Below are 15,691 nucleotides of genomic sequence, written 5' to 3' on the forward strand. Positions count from 1 at the left end.
TTGAAAAAGAAATAATTTGTGTATCTCCATGCAAACTACAGTTGCATTTAATGACACTACAACTATCACTCCATATGAATCCAAGACTTCGACCACCTTTTGTAGATAAGCAGCCCTTACAAATTTTGTGTACTCTCAGAAACATCTGTTACTGGTTCCACTGCCCTCAGCAACTTAGTTAGAGGAAAAAAACTGAAGCAGAAAGATTTGGCTAAATAAGAATGATATATCAAAACACACAATATTTTAATGAAAGAAACTGAATATCCACACATTTGCACTTCTGTACAGTTTTTGTGATATAGATATAATTTTAAGCTGTTTACAAATAACTTTTAGTGCTTCAAATATTACATAATGATGATACTATATTTCTAGCAGAAATAAATATATTGCACTTAAAAAGAAACTTTTCATTAGATGTTGCTTCATAGTTTATGTTCACAACTTTTTTTTCCCATGAAAAGATTTCCCTCTACCCCCAACCCATACATACAAACACACACTTCAGTACATGGTGAATGTGCTCACGCAATGCATTATAAACAACAAAGCCAACACAGCAAACAGAAGAACTGTAATACGTTCTGTTAAAGAGGCTACATCCAGGTTTTTTGCCTTTCTCATTTTTAAGCCAAATCTCTCCTTGTGTTTCTGAAGGTACAATAAAAAAAAAAAGTTTAAACGTGCTAAAGGTAAAATACAGCAAACTGTATTTTTTGTCCTTAAACTATAATGAAAAGTTACTTTGGAGCTTATTTAATTCACTGCTTAGTTTTTTCTTAAGAAGATAAAGAAAAAGAAATTGTCATTTGATAATCTATAGGTTATATGCAAAGACATTTGATTACAGAGTAATACATAAATCCTCTGTCCAGCAAGTAGGTTGTAGGTAAAGAAACCATTTCTCCTTCAGGAGAAAATGCTCTGTAAAGAATAATGAGAATAAAATCTCACTAAAACCAAAATTAATCTTGCAGTGAGTGTCCTCCCCCTGCAGATGATGTGTATATGCACTGTAGGCACAGCTTCCTCTAGACAAGAAGCCAGAAGTGTTACACTGTTGTTTTTACCCTTATCTAGGAGTAAATTACCACAATTTATATTTGCTTACACTTTCGGAAATTATCCCAAGTTTTTGCAAAAATTTTCATTGGTATTTCCTTTCTTGCAGAGTACACACATATAAAGAGGGTACACTACATAATCAAGTTGCCAGCTTTCAAATTAAAAAATTCCTTTTCACATACCAGTTAGTGTTTGATAGATGTTGGAAATGGCAGCATGTTCTTACATGTGTATATGTTGATGCAGTGTTCTGGCCTTCATGGGTAAAACTGTCTGTGAGAAATTTTGCAATTTCATTCTGAAGGTTGCGGTACCAAGCATGTTAGCTACTGTACAACTTATCATCCTTCGACTCATAAAGAAGCATTTCCATTAGGAACTCTACCTTTACTTGGTCTATGCTTGTTTTTCGGTTAACACCCAGAAGAGTAGGACTGAAACCCAGTAGCATTGATTTGCTATCTTTGACAGTGTCTCAGGCCGTATAAAGCAATGCTGCAAACCAAAGAGATAAATTAAAAATGGGTGGGTTTGTGTTGAGATTCTCAGGGCTCCAAAAATAAAAGAAAAAAATTATTCAGATAAATATATCCAAATCAGTTTTGTTAATATATGGGATGTTTTTGTTGGATTAAAGACTGGAGGTTGTTGATGATCTATGTATAAAATGGAAATTCAGGAAAAAGACAAAAATACTTGCAACACTTCAAAGGAAAATCTTATCATTCTCTTTGAAAAGCATATTCAGGCATGTTTGCTCCACTTTTCTTTAAAAAAGGCAAACAACATTTCTCCCCCACAAAAAACCCCAAAAATCAAACAACATAAAACAGGTCCATTTTTCTGAGCCAAGAAAAAAGCTCATAAAGGTGAAGAGCACTTCTCATGGGATGAAAAATGTGAATTGTGTTTGGAAAATAAATTCTAGATTATATTTGGCATTCCTAGCATCTACCAACAACAGATGTTCTGTCCTGGAAGTGATACAATTTTGACAGCAGTACAGCAAACCCTTAAATATATTGCTGGGTTATTGTCAGTGGTGGATATAATTTAATTTTTTAATCATTATTTTATTTTTTTTTAGCAAAGGTGATTTAACCAATTAATTACAAATTTGCATTAATTTTCTTCCAGTTGTGAGTTCAGTGCTAAAGCTGATTTTTACTTGGGTTTTAATCTTTTCTGTAATGTTCCTATATTGTTGCTGTCCTTTAAGCCACTGTTTTTACTGTCAGACTTTATTTTTAGATGACAATAGGGAATGAAATACTGACCCATTACAGTCAATAAATTTCCATTTGACTTCAGTTGGGCAGGAATTTTATTCCTGGAATCATTCCCATGCTTCCCCAGGCCCACAGGAAGGTGGGAGGGATATGGAGCAGAAACATTGTGAGGTGGCAAGACCACTTCACTGGACATCCTGTGGCCTCTGTGAACTCAATCCCTTTAGCCTCAAATCCATGCAACAGGTTTCGTAGGTAGGACTGTGAGGGCAAAGAAGTGAGGAATGGACATACCTATTGATCTCATTCCTAGGGAAATCTGGCACAACCTGCATTCATTCCCTTGCTTGGCACCTGCCTGTGATTCTGCATTAGTGGGGAACCCAATGGATTTCTGCTGCAAAGGAATTAAGCCATCAGAGAGCAGCACAAGGAGGGATGACCCCACTGAGAGAGACTTGGTCTCACTGGAAAAATTAAGCTGTGGATTTTGACAGATAATTCTGTATCATCTGTAATACAAAATTCATCAGAGAGAATTTGGATGAGGAGTTGGCTTTTATATCAAGACAGCCTATTGCTATGTTATTTCAGATATGAATCGCACTTCATTTGTAGTGGAACAGACTTTTATTTCTATTAATATTTTTTGTAAATGAAGTTGTCAAAATCCAGTTTCATTCTCCAGAAAGGGCCTGGAGAATTTTCTCTGAAACAGTATCAGGGGTATTTCTGCATGGCAAATATTGATGTTCTCAGAGCAGGGACTGGGACAGGGCTGAAAAGATTATACAGTTTGTTTCTCTGAATTTGCTTCAAGAAGGAAGGTCATCTATGAGCAGCCTTTATGTCACATATTGACCATGCCTAAATCAGCCCACCTGTTTCAAACTTGTTTCTGGAGTAATGTAAAAGTTGCCTACTTACTTGACCTTTTACTGATGCAAGTATCAGCAGTAAAACTACTGGCTTGAAGTCTGAACCTAACCATATTCCCTGCAACTCCAGATAAGTTTTTGAAGCTGCAGAAGGAGCCAGATAAAAGAAACAGAATTTCCACATAGCTTTAGTGCATGTCATCCTAGGGTCTTCATACAACTCTAACAGAAGTCAAACAACTGAAGAGAAAACTTTCTTCCAAACCTCTTCTATTATTATTGTTTCTGTAGAGTCATGTGTACTTGAAGAATTACATTCTTGTAGGGTCAGTATCACCTAATTTCCAGAAAAATAGGGGGTTTATATCAAAACCAATTGCAATTAGGCACAATCTTGCAACATGCAGTTTTCCTGTGAATCTGATAGCCTACAGCAAAATCTAAATTTAAATACTGCAGATAATTTACTGCAGAGCCTGTTATATTAATTTATGGAACTTCCTGTAGCAGGTCTGAATTGTAAATAAATTTTCATTTTTATTTACATACAGAGCACGGGAGTTGCAAATTGGCCCAGGTCATTTTTCATCAGCAGGTCCAACAGTGATTAATGAGGAATTAGGGTGGTATTGCAGATAACTTGGTTGAAAAGGTGATTGAAATTACCAACTTGAGAAGATTTTGAATTCAGCTACTAGAAAATACATAATGATGGTCTTTTTCTGTGGCATACATGTGCCTCAACTTTCACTTTGCAGAGATGGTAGTAGGTGACCCAGTGTACTGCACTCTGCCTTTTACCATATGACCGCAACGCAGAATGGTCAAAAGTAGAGGACAATAGTGGGAAATAAGTCTGGTTTGTGTTCCAGCTCTACAGAGATCTGTAATATATGGATTATATATGCTAGTTTCTTTTTTGTCAGTAGATGTGTTATCACCTATAGCTTGGATGCAACTCAACACAGAACCTCTTTATCAACTTATTATTTACAGTGAAATGCCAGCTCTTGCCACACAGAAAACCAACATCACACTAGTACTGTTTCCAGCAGTGCAAAGGATTGCTAGCTCTCTGCAGACAAGGTCATTATTTTCTTAGGCATCTATAGCTCCTCCATCGCATCAGATACAACATACTAGAAAATGGGGACAGTACTTTGAATGAGAGCCCCAAATACTAACTGAAAAAAAGTCAGATATGAATTTTAAAAAAAAAATTGTATTAAGCGCGGTACTGATATTTTTTTAAGGAAACTCCACTATTCTAGGGGGACATGAAAAAAGTGGTAGTACAACCCTAATTTTCCTGGCCAATTAGCTTGTATAATAACAGCCATGACCGAACCCAACAAAATCAGAACAAGTGGGAAGATACTCCAATGTCACCCATACAAGTCCATTAGTTATAGTTTGATCCAGAGAGTCTGGAGACTGACCTAACCTGAAAATATGGTAAATTTGTCATCCATGTACAGATGGAAACAGGTCTTCAGTGGCACGCACAGTAGTAAAGCACTGCTTTAAAATTTGAAATCTTGGGTTTCTGAGTTTAAATAACAGATTTTTCCAAATCAAAATTTTTCGTCATTATACCTTAACCAACAGTTAAATTGCTCCTCCTCGGATATAGGACAAACTTTCTTTTAGACTGAAGAACAGAATACATTGTTACTACTAGAGTCCTGTAGCACAGTTGTGTTTTTGGGACCGATAAGTATTTTGTGAAAGAAAGAAAGAGAGGAAGGAAGGAAGGAAGGAAGGAAGGAAGGAAGGAAGGAAGGAAGGAAGGAAGGAAGGAAGGAAGGAAGGAAGGAAGGAAGGAAGGAAGGAAGGAAGGAAGGAAGGAAGGAAGGAAGGAAGGAAGGAAGGAAGGAAGGAAGGAAGGAAGGAAGGAAGGAAGGAAGGAAGGAAGGAAGGAAGGAAGGAAGGAAGGAAGGAAGGAAGGAAGGAAGGAAGGAAGGAAGGAAGGAAGGAAGGAAGGAAGGAAGGAAGGAAGGAAGGAAGGGAAAGAAAGACTTGTTAATAATGTTCTTTTTGTGATTATAGTAGCAACTAAGAAATAATGGTTTTGGTGAATATATGCCAGTTTTAAAAAGGATAGTGGTCTTCTCCACTTTGTCCTGTTTTCAGCAAATATATGCTGATAGCCTAAAACATGCTCAAAGTTATAGCAATAATTTTTTTCTGTTAGATGCTCATCAGTCACAAGAAGAGATGAAGATGAGTAAGAGTATTGCCTTTTTAAAAATTCATCTAGCATATGAAAAAAGATCTATAGATAATTAGTTTTTACACTGCTGCTTAAAGATAATTTCTTTCCACTAGGTGTAATGCACCTTTGGAACAAGCTGCACGTGACCAATGATCCTAGGGACTTCGGGATCCATTTTGGCTGTGTTACACAAAGATCTGTGAGCAGCTCCAAGCCACAGGCTCTCTTCTTGAGATCCCTCAAAAGAGGAATCTATATCCACAATGCATTTTTTAAGCTGGTTTGTTATGAGTTCAGCACTCCTGCCACAGGCCTTTCAGGAAAGTCCCTTGTATTTTTAATAGCAAACTTGCACAATTAAAATCTTGTGTTCCTCTTGTCTTACATCACTCATACAAATGGTGTCATCACCGCAGAAGAGTGACGCAGTCCTTGGATAGCTGCATAAGGACCCTGCTGGAAATAATGGTGGTACCTTGGCATGTGGAAGGATGGGAAGGTGGGGCCACTACCTTGCATAGAGCTGGCTATAGCAGAGGGTGTAAGAGGCATTCCAAGGCGGCTGTACGGAGGCAGAGATCCTTGGATTGGATGAGGAATGGGTGTAGCTATGGATGCTGTGCTGGTACCCAGGGCACTCAAAGACTGTGGATGCTGAAATCCTGGGAAACTGGTCGAAGAGGAAACCCAGGAACTGAAGGACAGGTTATCAGATGTTGTAAAGGCTGACCCTGTAAGGAAAGAGAAAGAATACCTGACATTGGCACTGCAACACACAAAGCTGGTAAAGCAGTGAAAAGGGAGAAAATGAATCTTTCACAGCAAACCTGGTTTCAATGACCTGTTGTCTTTGGGAATACTTCCCAAATACAGTAAATTCACGAATACAAGCCGCACGGAGTATAAGCCGCATATCCGGTGTGTTGGCAACATTGATGTCTTTGTCAATAAATAAGCCGCACCCGGAATATTAGCCGCACTTTAGTTCGCAGCGAACTTTCACAAAGTCGTCATTTAGTAACACAATCGCGGGATCGCCGGGCTTACTGGCTTACTGCCGACCTCGGAAACATTGTTTCCAAGTGAAAAAAGACACACCCTTTATTTACAAGCCGAAAAAGACAGGAACAATAGTGTGGTCATTTTGCGAGCATTCCCAATGGATCCGTGTTGCCTTTAAACAGCTGCTCAGCCGCGCGGGCAGGCAGCTGAGCTCCGAGCAGAGCCACATCTCCGTGCTGGCACAGGAGCAGCCGCTCTAGCCCTCGCAGCCCCACGGGGCGAGCGGCCGTTGTAGCCCTCTCCCTGCGAGCCGATCGCCCGCTTCATCCCTCTCCCTGCAGGGCAAGAGGATCCCCAGCCCTCTCCCTGCGAGCCCAGCCAGCCCCGTAGCCGCACAAGACTGAAAACACTTTAAAAAGTACAGAGAAATATCACACACTTTTATTGAACTGCTGAGGTAACTCGCCGAGGTAACTCACCCCGATAACAACCCCCACCCCTCAGTAATGCCTCCATCCACAGGCAGGCAATAAGCTGTTCTCTGATTGGTTCATCGTCGGAACAACGGGAAACCATGGATTTCAAACTGTTTCAGCTCGGGACTGGACTGGTATGATACTAGGTAAGGGCAGATATCACATTTTTGTTCATAAATTAGCCGCACCCAAATATTAGCCGCACTTCCGGGTTTCCACCAAAATTTTTGTCTAATTACTGCGGCTTGTATTCGTGAAATTACTGTACTTCTGTCTTTACAATATTATTTGCTGCTGTCCTTCATCACTACACCTTAGACAAATTTCCATTTTCAGAAGCTGGTTGCTGTGGTTTCAACAGCAAAATCAGCTTTGCACATTGAACAGTTTAGGCATGAAGCATCTTGTAATGCTGCCACTAAAAACCGAAATACCTACTCTGACATGAAAGCTCACTGTATTACATCCCTGTTTTGAAGACATACTTGCAGATTTTTGCATCAGCTCCTTAGCAGAACTGTTGTTTTGGGTTTTTTTCTAAAATTTCAGTGTGGCAAAAATGCAGAAAAATGTCATTTGCACTGCAAGTTTTCCTTTTTTTTTTATCCCAGTGAAAATTGTCAACATGACATCTTTCCAGTCAACCTGATTCTTTCCATAATATAGAACAAAAAATTCTAAAAACATAAATTTCAAAATATTTATTGTGTTTCTAACTGTGTGCAGTACTCTAATAAACAACGCTAGTGCTAATTCATAGTAAGATGTGCAGAACTTACTCTGAAGGTAATTATCTACTTTTGATCAAATGGAAGTGTTCTGTTATTTTGTTTTGGGTTTGCTTAATCTGAAAAGTTTCAGAAACTATTTCCAATAATCTTCCAACTCTTTAAAAATATGTTTTCTTCCTGAACATTGAGGAATCATTAAAAAATTGAAAAATAGTTTCTTAAAATTAGAACTAATTACTTATTTCATGTTGACAGTAAAATTTTGGGGAAAGAACAATTTGTTTGGATAATTGCACATGGTCATTTTCAAATAATCTGATGACTGTGTTACACTTCATCTGTAGTTCTGATATGCATCTGCTCATCATGATATGACTGATTTCTAGAAATGGGCAATACAACAAAATGCTATAAATAAACTCTTTGTATTCCTCTTTAGACAATAATTTAAGTCTTTTCTCTTATGTATGTTCTTACTTCACTGACTTTCTTACTTTAGAAAATAATTTTGTCAGCAAAAGTATTTGAGAAAATATATTTTCAATTCCGAATTGCAAAACATTCTGAGACAACAAATTTCATAACAGGCAGTAGTTACATAAATCTGATTTTAAAAGGGTAGTTCATCCAAACTGTAGAATGAAAATATAAGAATACTTCTATCCATCAAGGAAAACTACCTGGAATTAAGTTAAGTAACCAATCATAGCCAAATACTCAAACCAAAACTATAAGCAAAACCCAATAGAAATAAAAAGTGCATATTGTTGGGGTTTTTTTTGATCATAAATCTCTTATGGGATATATTGTCAAATAGTGAATTATTTTTCCTCTGCTTAATTAAGCAAGTAAAACAGCCCAGTAACAGGAAAAAGAAATGGTAGCAATTTAGCAGTGGAAATAAATTTGAACCAAATCCTAGTCCTACCACTGACCAAAGCCTAACTGCTAGGAGATCAAGATCCAGAGCCAAACTCTAAGGATGACACATTACTCACAGACCACAGCAAAACCCTTGACAAATCAGAGGGTGTGTGAGTACTACTGCACTACAGGTAAAGCAGGGTGCAAATCTGGATTTGCCCGGAGGTTTGCATTTACCTCTTTTCCAGGTGGCTACTATGAATGCTGTGTGTGGATGTAGACACAGAGAAATTATGCATTAAAGACTTTCCATTGAAATTATGCATTTCCTATTTGTTAATTCCTTTGTAATTAGACATCTTGTACTGTAGTTTAGCTGCTTGCATCTTTAGATGGTGAAACTGGCTGAGCAGAGAATGCTCTGGTAGGATGCTGAAGTAATTACCAATCTATCACTGCTATTTATTTCTTTGTTTTATGCAGAATAAGGTATGTGATTCTCTCACATGAATGACTATGAAATGATTGTAGAGCTTGAACACTTCTCCTGTAAGGAAAGGCTTAGAGAATTGGGGTTGTGGAGTCTTGAGAAGAGCAGACTTTTGGGACACCTAATTGAAGTCTTAAAGCAGACTGATGACAAAGCTGGGAACAAATTTTTTAGCATGATCTGTGACAACAGGAATGTGGGCTTGAAACTAAAAGTGGATAGATTTAGACTAGATATAAAAAAGAAATTTTTTACCATGAGGGTGGTAAAACACAGCCACAGGTTGCCCGGAGGGGAGCCAGATGTCCCGTCCGAGGAAAATATTCAAGGTCAAGTTGAATGGGACTCTAAGCATCCTGATCTAGTTGAAGATGTCCTTGCTCATTGAAGAGGATTTGCAGCCTTTAATGATTGAGGTCCATACTAACTATTCAATATTTTCACGAGGAACTTTCTTTTCTGCTCCAGCTGATTTGGTCTCTAATTGCAGTTTAATACTCCCAAAAGTCTCACACACCACTTTTGCCACTACCAAGGGAATTAGTAGTTCTGAGACAATCAAGGTCTCAAAGATCTTATGACACACCACCCAGCAATGCATATGTATTTAGCTCTCAACTCTTATTTTTATGGGGGAACATCCATCAGTTTTGCATACAAGGTAACTTTTAAAATTCATCAGCAGAAATGAAAGCATCTATGGAATTTCAATAAGAACATTGTTTCCCTCCTTGTATCTTGGAGGACTTTTCTTATTTAAGGACACTAGACCTAAAGAGAAAGGAAAGGCAGTACCAGTTACTTAAGTGTAAGAGCAGCATGATTTACTTTCTGTGCATTTCTGGTTGCCCAGAGCACTCACATCCCATGTAGCATATGGCTCCCAGATTAGAGAAAAGTTCTTTGCCATGATTCACAATTTTCCTCACTTACTGTTTTGCCATATTGCGAGCAAATGCAGAAGTGTACCCTTTTATTGCACATAAAATTAATTGTAATAAAGTAGTATATCCCCCATGATACCTTTCAAAGGACTTTCTTCTGAAGAGATTTAATGGCCAGGTCTCATACTGAGGTTCATCTAGTTCATTTTGTCACTCCCAAGAGAGGACATCATAGTAGGGAGAAATTTTATTCTTGAAGAGAAGGTGCTTTTCTCTGAGCACTTCCAGCAATGGAAAATTTAATACTGTCATCAACAATAGCTGGCCTAGGATCTAAGTTGACATGAAGGAAGGTACAGTAATTTCACGAATACAAGCCGCACCATTTTGACTAAGATTTTTCTCCCACATCGGAAATGCGGCTTATACTCAGGAGTGGCTAATATGTGAATAATTTCCTGACATTTCCAACCCCAGAAGTGCCAGCCAGGGTGCCGAGCCGAGTACCTGCCAGTAAAACCCAGGATTTCGCGATTGTTAGAAATTTGTTGCGCTGTGTTGTGCTGCGGGTGGGGCCAGCTCAGCACCGGCAGTGCGGGGGGAGGGAGGGAGGCAGGGGAGTTCCCTACTTCAGGTAGGGGAGAGGCAGGGGGCTCTGTGCTGACATCCCCATGGTTCGGGGAGGAGGCGGGGGCTCCGTGCTGCCATCCCCGCGGCCCATGGGATAAACGAGGGGCTCCTGCCCCTGCCTGCCGCGGCAGGAGCAGGCAGGCTCCGCCCCCGCCCTCCGCTGCTGCGGCGGGAGCGGGGGGTGCTCCGTGCCTGCCTGCCACCGTGGGGCAGCGCTGGGCCGGGGTGAGCGAGCCCAGAGGCGGCGGCCAGCCCCGAGCAGCCCCGCCGAGCGGCCCCACCGAGCTGGGCCACCTGGCCCCGTCAGCAGCCCCGAGCGGGCCGAGCCTGCACAGCCTTAGCTGAGCCAGTAAACCCCGCCATGCCGCGGTTCTGTTACTATTTGGCAACTTTGTTGCACGCGGGTCCTCGCTGTGAATGACAGAGAGGCTTATACTCAGGTGCAGCTTATTTATGGACAAAGAACGAAATATTTGCCAACACCCAGAGATGCGGCTTATACTCAGTGCAGCTTGTATTCGTGAAATTACTGTAATTCCCCAGAACTATGTGAAAGGATGGCATCATACCAGGTGAAGAGTTGCTTCAGAAACTAAATAATCTAAGGACCTGCTCTTAGAATAGATGTGTAAAAACAAGCCCACCTAATCACATTTTGCTGAAGAGCAACTCATGGTTAAAAATAAGTGTGTTTGCCCTGTACAAGTCCAAAGAGCTCATGACGAGAAAGAATGCTCTTATCTTAGCAGCACTATATGAAGTTAGAGGACAAGACAAGGACACTGCCAGTTGGAAGACAGCTAGAATTGCTTTACCTCAAGTGGCTGTGGTGTATCAGGCAGGTCACAAAGTCAACATGTAATATATAATGCAACACAACTTTATGCTAGTCAGCAATCCTACAGGAAGGGTTTGAGATCTATTTCCAGTGGTAGACTCTGACAGATGCCATTTCTCCAGTAACTATCCTCACAAAGAACAAGTCTGTCTTGCTGCTACTTTTGCTACTGCTAATGCAGACAAATTGTTTGATAGAGCATTTAGGGCTAATTGCTTCAGCAGGAACAGCACCTTTAAGAGACTAACAGATAACAATTAAACATCAAATTTTCAGGTAGCTACCAAATTTTCTTCCTGAGGAGGCAAAACAGGTTAACCACAGGCTGGTTGAAGATGGTTAGAACTGAGCCCTCTTTTAACAGAAGGCTGGAGGAAAAGCACGTGGCACATCTACATGTACTTTACAAGTGCTGTGGAGCCCAGCTGGTAAGTTCTGCCAAGAGATGGGGAGTGTTAGCTTGTTCTCAGCACCATAGTGCTATATAGTAATATATTACTATAGATTAGTATAACTTTTAGTAATTAAATTTTCTGGTTTGCAGACATCTTGAAGAGGGAGCAGAACTAATTTTCTTCTGATGGCAAAGATTATATGGCCATCTCTAGAACTGCCTCGTAAATTGAGCCACCCATACCAGTGCCATGGGCATATCAGATGCCCCAAAGAGCCAAAAGGTAACAAGTATTCTTCTTCATTATATGACTTCATGACAGAGAGACACACCAGAGAAATGCTTTAGTGTACTGCAGTACTGCCTGTGGTCCTACTTTTCTCAAGGATAACTGAGCCACCACAGCTTACATCATGAGCATGTTTTCCTACCTCTGCTTTGTGCTGCCTGGCTGTCATCTCCGAGATCATCTTCTCCTCCATAGGTCCGAATGGGGGATCGGGCATAGGAATGCTTTTGGATAAGGCTCTCCACACTTTCTCTGTAAAAGCAAACAACCTAGTGTATCGATACCATCCTAAACAGCATCCTAATTCGTTAAGGTAAATACAGTGCCTTTTCCTGTCCAGATCACACAGGTTCTCCAAAGCTACTTAACAAAAGACTTACCTCATAGTATGACATTGGAAATGCCAGATTTGGCCTGCATTTTTTTTTAATATTGTGAATCACTGCTTACCAGCTTCTTCAGCAGAGTGAACTTTCTGCTGTGTTTCCTGGATGTGGTCTCAGACAGTGAGTATCAGACCAGCACTCCTCATAAATTTGAAAATGAAAACTCTGCAGTTATTTGTGCTGAGTGATGAGTCTGGGTTCAAAGAGACACCTGTGGTCCAGCTCTTTTCAAACAAGATTTTGTATCGCACATGAGCACTTCATTTGCTACTCTCCCCCTTTTCTGAGAGTGGGGGCAAAGATAGGTGTGTCCAGAGATAAGTCAGCTCTGACTATGCTCTCTCAGCATCAGAGTCGAGGGCAGTTCATAGCAGGAAGTCTGCAGATACTACCAATCTTGTGCCACATCTATTCTGGGAGGTTAGATGTGTCTGCCAGGCTCTTGCCTCACTGGTAGCACAAAGCACTGAACTCACCCAAACCGTTTCTAAATAGAAGGAAGGCATATCTGCACGATAAGCCACAGTAGTTTGTAAGGAAGATTCCACCTTTCACATTCCAAACGCATTTCCATGTAAGTAGGTGGCATTATACCGAAGATGAAAATGACCTAGGCACATTTCCAAAATGGCTTTGATCTTCTGTTCCTGTTTAAGAAATCTAAGCAGCAACAGTTGTTTAAATCTGCTAGTTGATGAAGGTTTTATCTGAATTTACCATTTGTCCATTCATACATGCTAACATTCTTCACTTAGAGAGTGTGCTTGTTTCAGAAATTCCAAGGAAAAATATTTTTCAACTAACATGATAAATCACAGTGGCACATGTTTTCCTTTTCTACAGAAAGTCCATTATGGTCATTTTGTCCTTGGTCTATCACTGGCATCATTACTTATGCTAGTCTCTCAGAAAAAAATAAATAAAAAGAGGATCTTATCAAAGTGATTTACTTGCGTCAGGACTGGAAGTGGACTGAAAGCAATGGCAGTTCCTACATAGAGGATGATATAATTGGATTACTGCCTTTTAAGTGATTGAAAACAGTAGGCCTATTAGGGCTATCTCGAAGAAGATTTTCCAAAGAAAAAGACAGATGGCATTGTTTACATTATGTGCTGAATGCCTCTTGAAAAATAAGGCTTTCTTCAGAATGTGAAATGCAAAGAATTTTATTTGACCAAAAGGATTATTTCATATGAGTACAGCATCACAGAATAACTAATTAGACCAGTGTTGTCAGGTTGATTTAAATACCGGTATATAAACATATTCATAATCAAAGAATTACTAGTCTATCAAGGTCTGAAAAATAAATTTAATACAGGTGATTGTCTGTATTGTCTCTATTGGCTTTATTTCTAGTAAGGGTCTGCTTATAACAGCAGCGATTACAGCATGTAATAATATCCTGATGCAACAGAAACAATGCAGGCTGTAGATTTAGCGCAGTGGGCCAATTTCACCTCTAAAACATTGGATCCAATGGCAGCTTGGGGATAAACTCACCCCAATAAATTTACATTTGAATTACCTATAGGGATTTAAAGCTAAATCAAATGCCCACAATTATTGCAGACTAAATTTGTTCCAGATGGGTTTGTACGCTATGCTAGACAGAAAACTCTATTATTCTATAAGGGTTTCTTCTTAAAGGAAGAAGAGAGATGACTTCTTAGTGAACCCTGAATCTGCAAAGTTTGAAACCAGGGAACTATGTGGTAGATTTCTTTATTTATTTTATGATGTAGTGTTGCAGATAGTATGCAAAAGGCTTTGGAAGATTAATCTCATTCATCGGCACAAGAGGCAAAGGTTTCTATGACAGAGGGAATGTGGAAATTTGGATCAGGGAAAACAACTAATCTCAGAGAAACAGTTTCTTTTGTGCAGCTGAGATTTAATATTCAAGACTGTATGAGCTTATCTTCACTAACTACATTGGTTGTTTATGCTATAATCGCAAAACACATACTGCATTTTCAAACACATTAATGAATTTTCATTTCATGTGACTCTCATCATGAAAGCATTGAGATTCACACCAGAATTTAGGCACTTGCCCCCACAGTCTTCAGGTGGCCCCTCTTCTTTCCACATACAACATATACTGCATCTAAACCTCCAAGCAGACCTACAAAATGCAAAAGGCTGAGTGCACCTAAGTGTGCAAAAGGAAACAGGAAAAAAAAGAAGTAGTGTGTTTTCTTCACTCACAAATCTTATCTATGAGTTGTCCTCCAAGCACTGTTTCTTCCACTTAGAAAAACAAGAGCAGAAGTCTGCACTTAGATTTCTTTCCTTCCCCTTGTATTTCAAAGGAAAAGGGTGTGGTGGCCTCTGCACCATGCTGCAATATTCCATTCTCAAAGAACATCACTTGGAGTCTGGATAGAGAAGACAGAATTTGCAACTCATTTAATCTGTGAAAACATCTGGAGTTTCCCACATAGGTTGGAAAGAGGAGGTTAACCTCCTCCAACCTTTAAAGACAGGTGCCTTAGGACTCACTCCAATGCAGGTACACAGGAGGAACCAAAACTTTAACAAGACTTAAGTGCCTGTGAAATCTAGTTCAAAATGCAGGAATAAAGCTGGCAATCTGGAACACAGATTCCTTCTTATATCCTTGTTTCTACTGGGTAGAAAAGGACTTAAATCTAAAAATCTTTCTGAAAATTCTCTTTATGGAAGGACGAACCCTTTAGGTTATCCCAAATATGGTGCTCTGGAGAGTGGATTTATAAAATACTTTTTTCAAGTCCCAAATTATTACACTAACACTCCTAAAAGGGAAATGCATTATTACCTCTGGCTTTATAGTTCTGTATGCAACATCAGATATTTCAATGTGGTTCAAAGGATTTATGGAAATAATTTTTTAAATTAGTATTTGCCACTATGATTCTATGCTCAGTTTCAAAAAATAGCAAGTAAAGAGTACGGTGGAGGTTTTTTTAAGGCTGTCTTCGCATATTTTTCAGCACTGCTCCACAGTAAAGAGTCTGAAGAACAAAGTAACTTCCAGTTACTCAATACTAAACTTCTGTCCTTCTCTTTCTTTGTTTGTGATCAGACTTATTATCTAATACTGAGACCTACAATTTTTACCTTTTAATGTGTCTTAGAACTCCACAGTTTCTTCTATTAGCAAGAAGTAAGCATTAAACTTTGTTCTGAGAGAGATCGCAAGCTGCCAATTGAATAAAGGAAAGATGTTTTATTTCTGTCAAATATTTTTGTGTGGTTTGCCAACAAGTTTCAATCTTCCATGCTATTCTTCAACTTACAGATATCTTGGAAATACCCAGAGAAGGGGA

At 39.5% G+C, this 15,691-nt stretch overlaps 1 protein-coding gene across 1 annotated transcript in view; it reads right to left on the minus strand.

Moving 5' to 3' along the window:
• Positions 1-5,155: 5,155 nt before the first annotated feature.
• TBX20 (T-box transcription factor 20) overlaps positions 5,156-15,691 on the minus strand; it is a 37,101-nt gene continuing 26,565 nt past the window's right edge. Inside the window, exons 7-8 of the mRNA XM_033069058.1 lie at positions 12,131-12,240; positions 5,156-6,121 (exon numbers count right to left, since the gene is read on the minus strand). Of these exons, the coding sequence (XP_032924949.1) occupies positions 5,781-6,121; positions 12,131-12,240 (451 nt within the window). The 3' untranslated portion in view covers positions 5,156-5,780. The remainder of the gene's footprint in view (positions 6,122-12,130; positions 12,241-15,691) is intronic.

The sequence above is a fragment of the Catharus ustulatus genome, chromosome 1 (genome assembly GCF_009819885.2).
Source record: "Catharus ustulatus isolate bCatUst1 chromosome 1, bCatUst1.pri.v2, whole genome shotgun sequence".
NCBI lineage: Eukaryota > Metazoa > Chordata > Aves > Passeriformes > Turdidae > Catharus > Catharus ustulatus.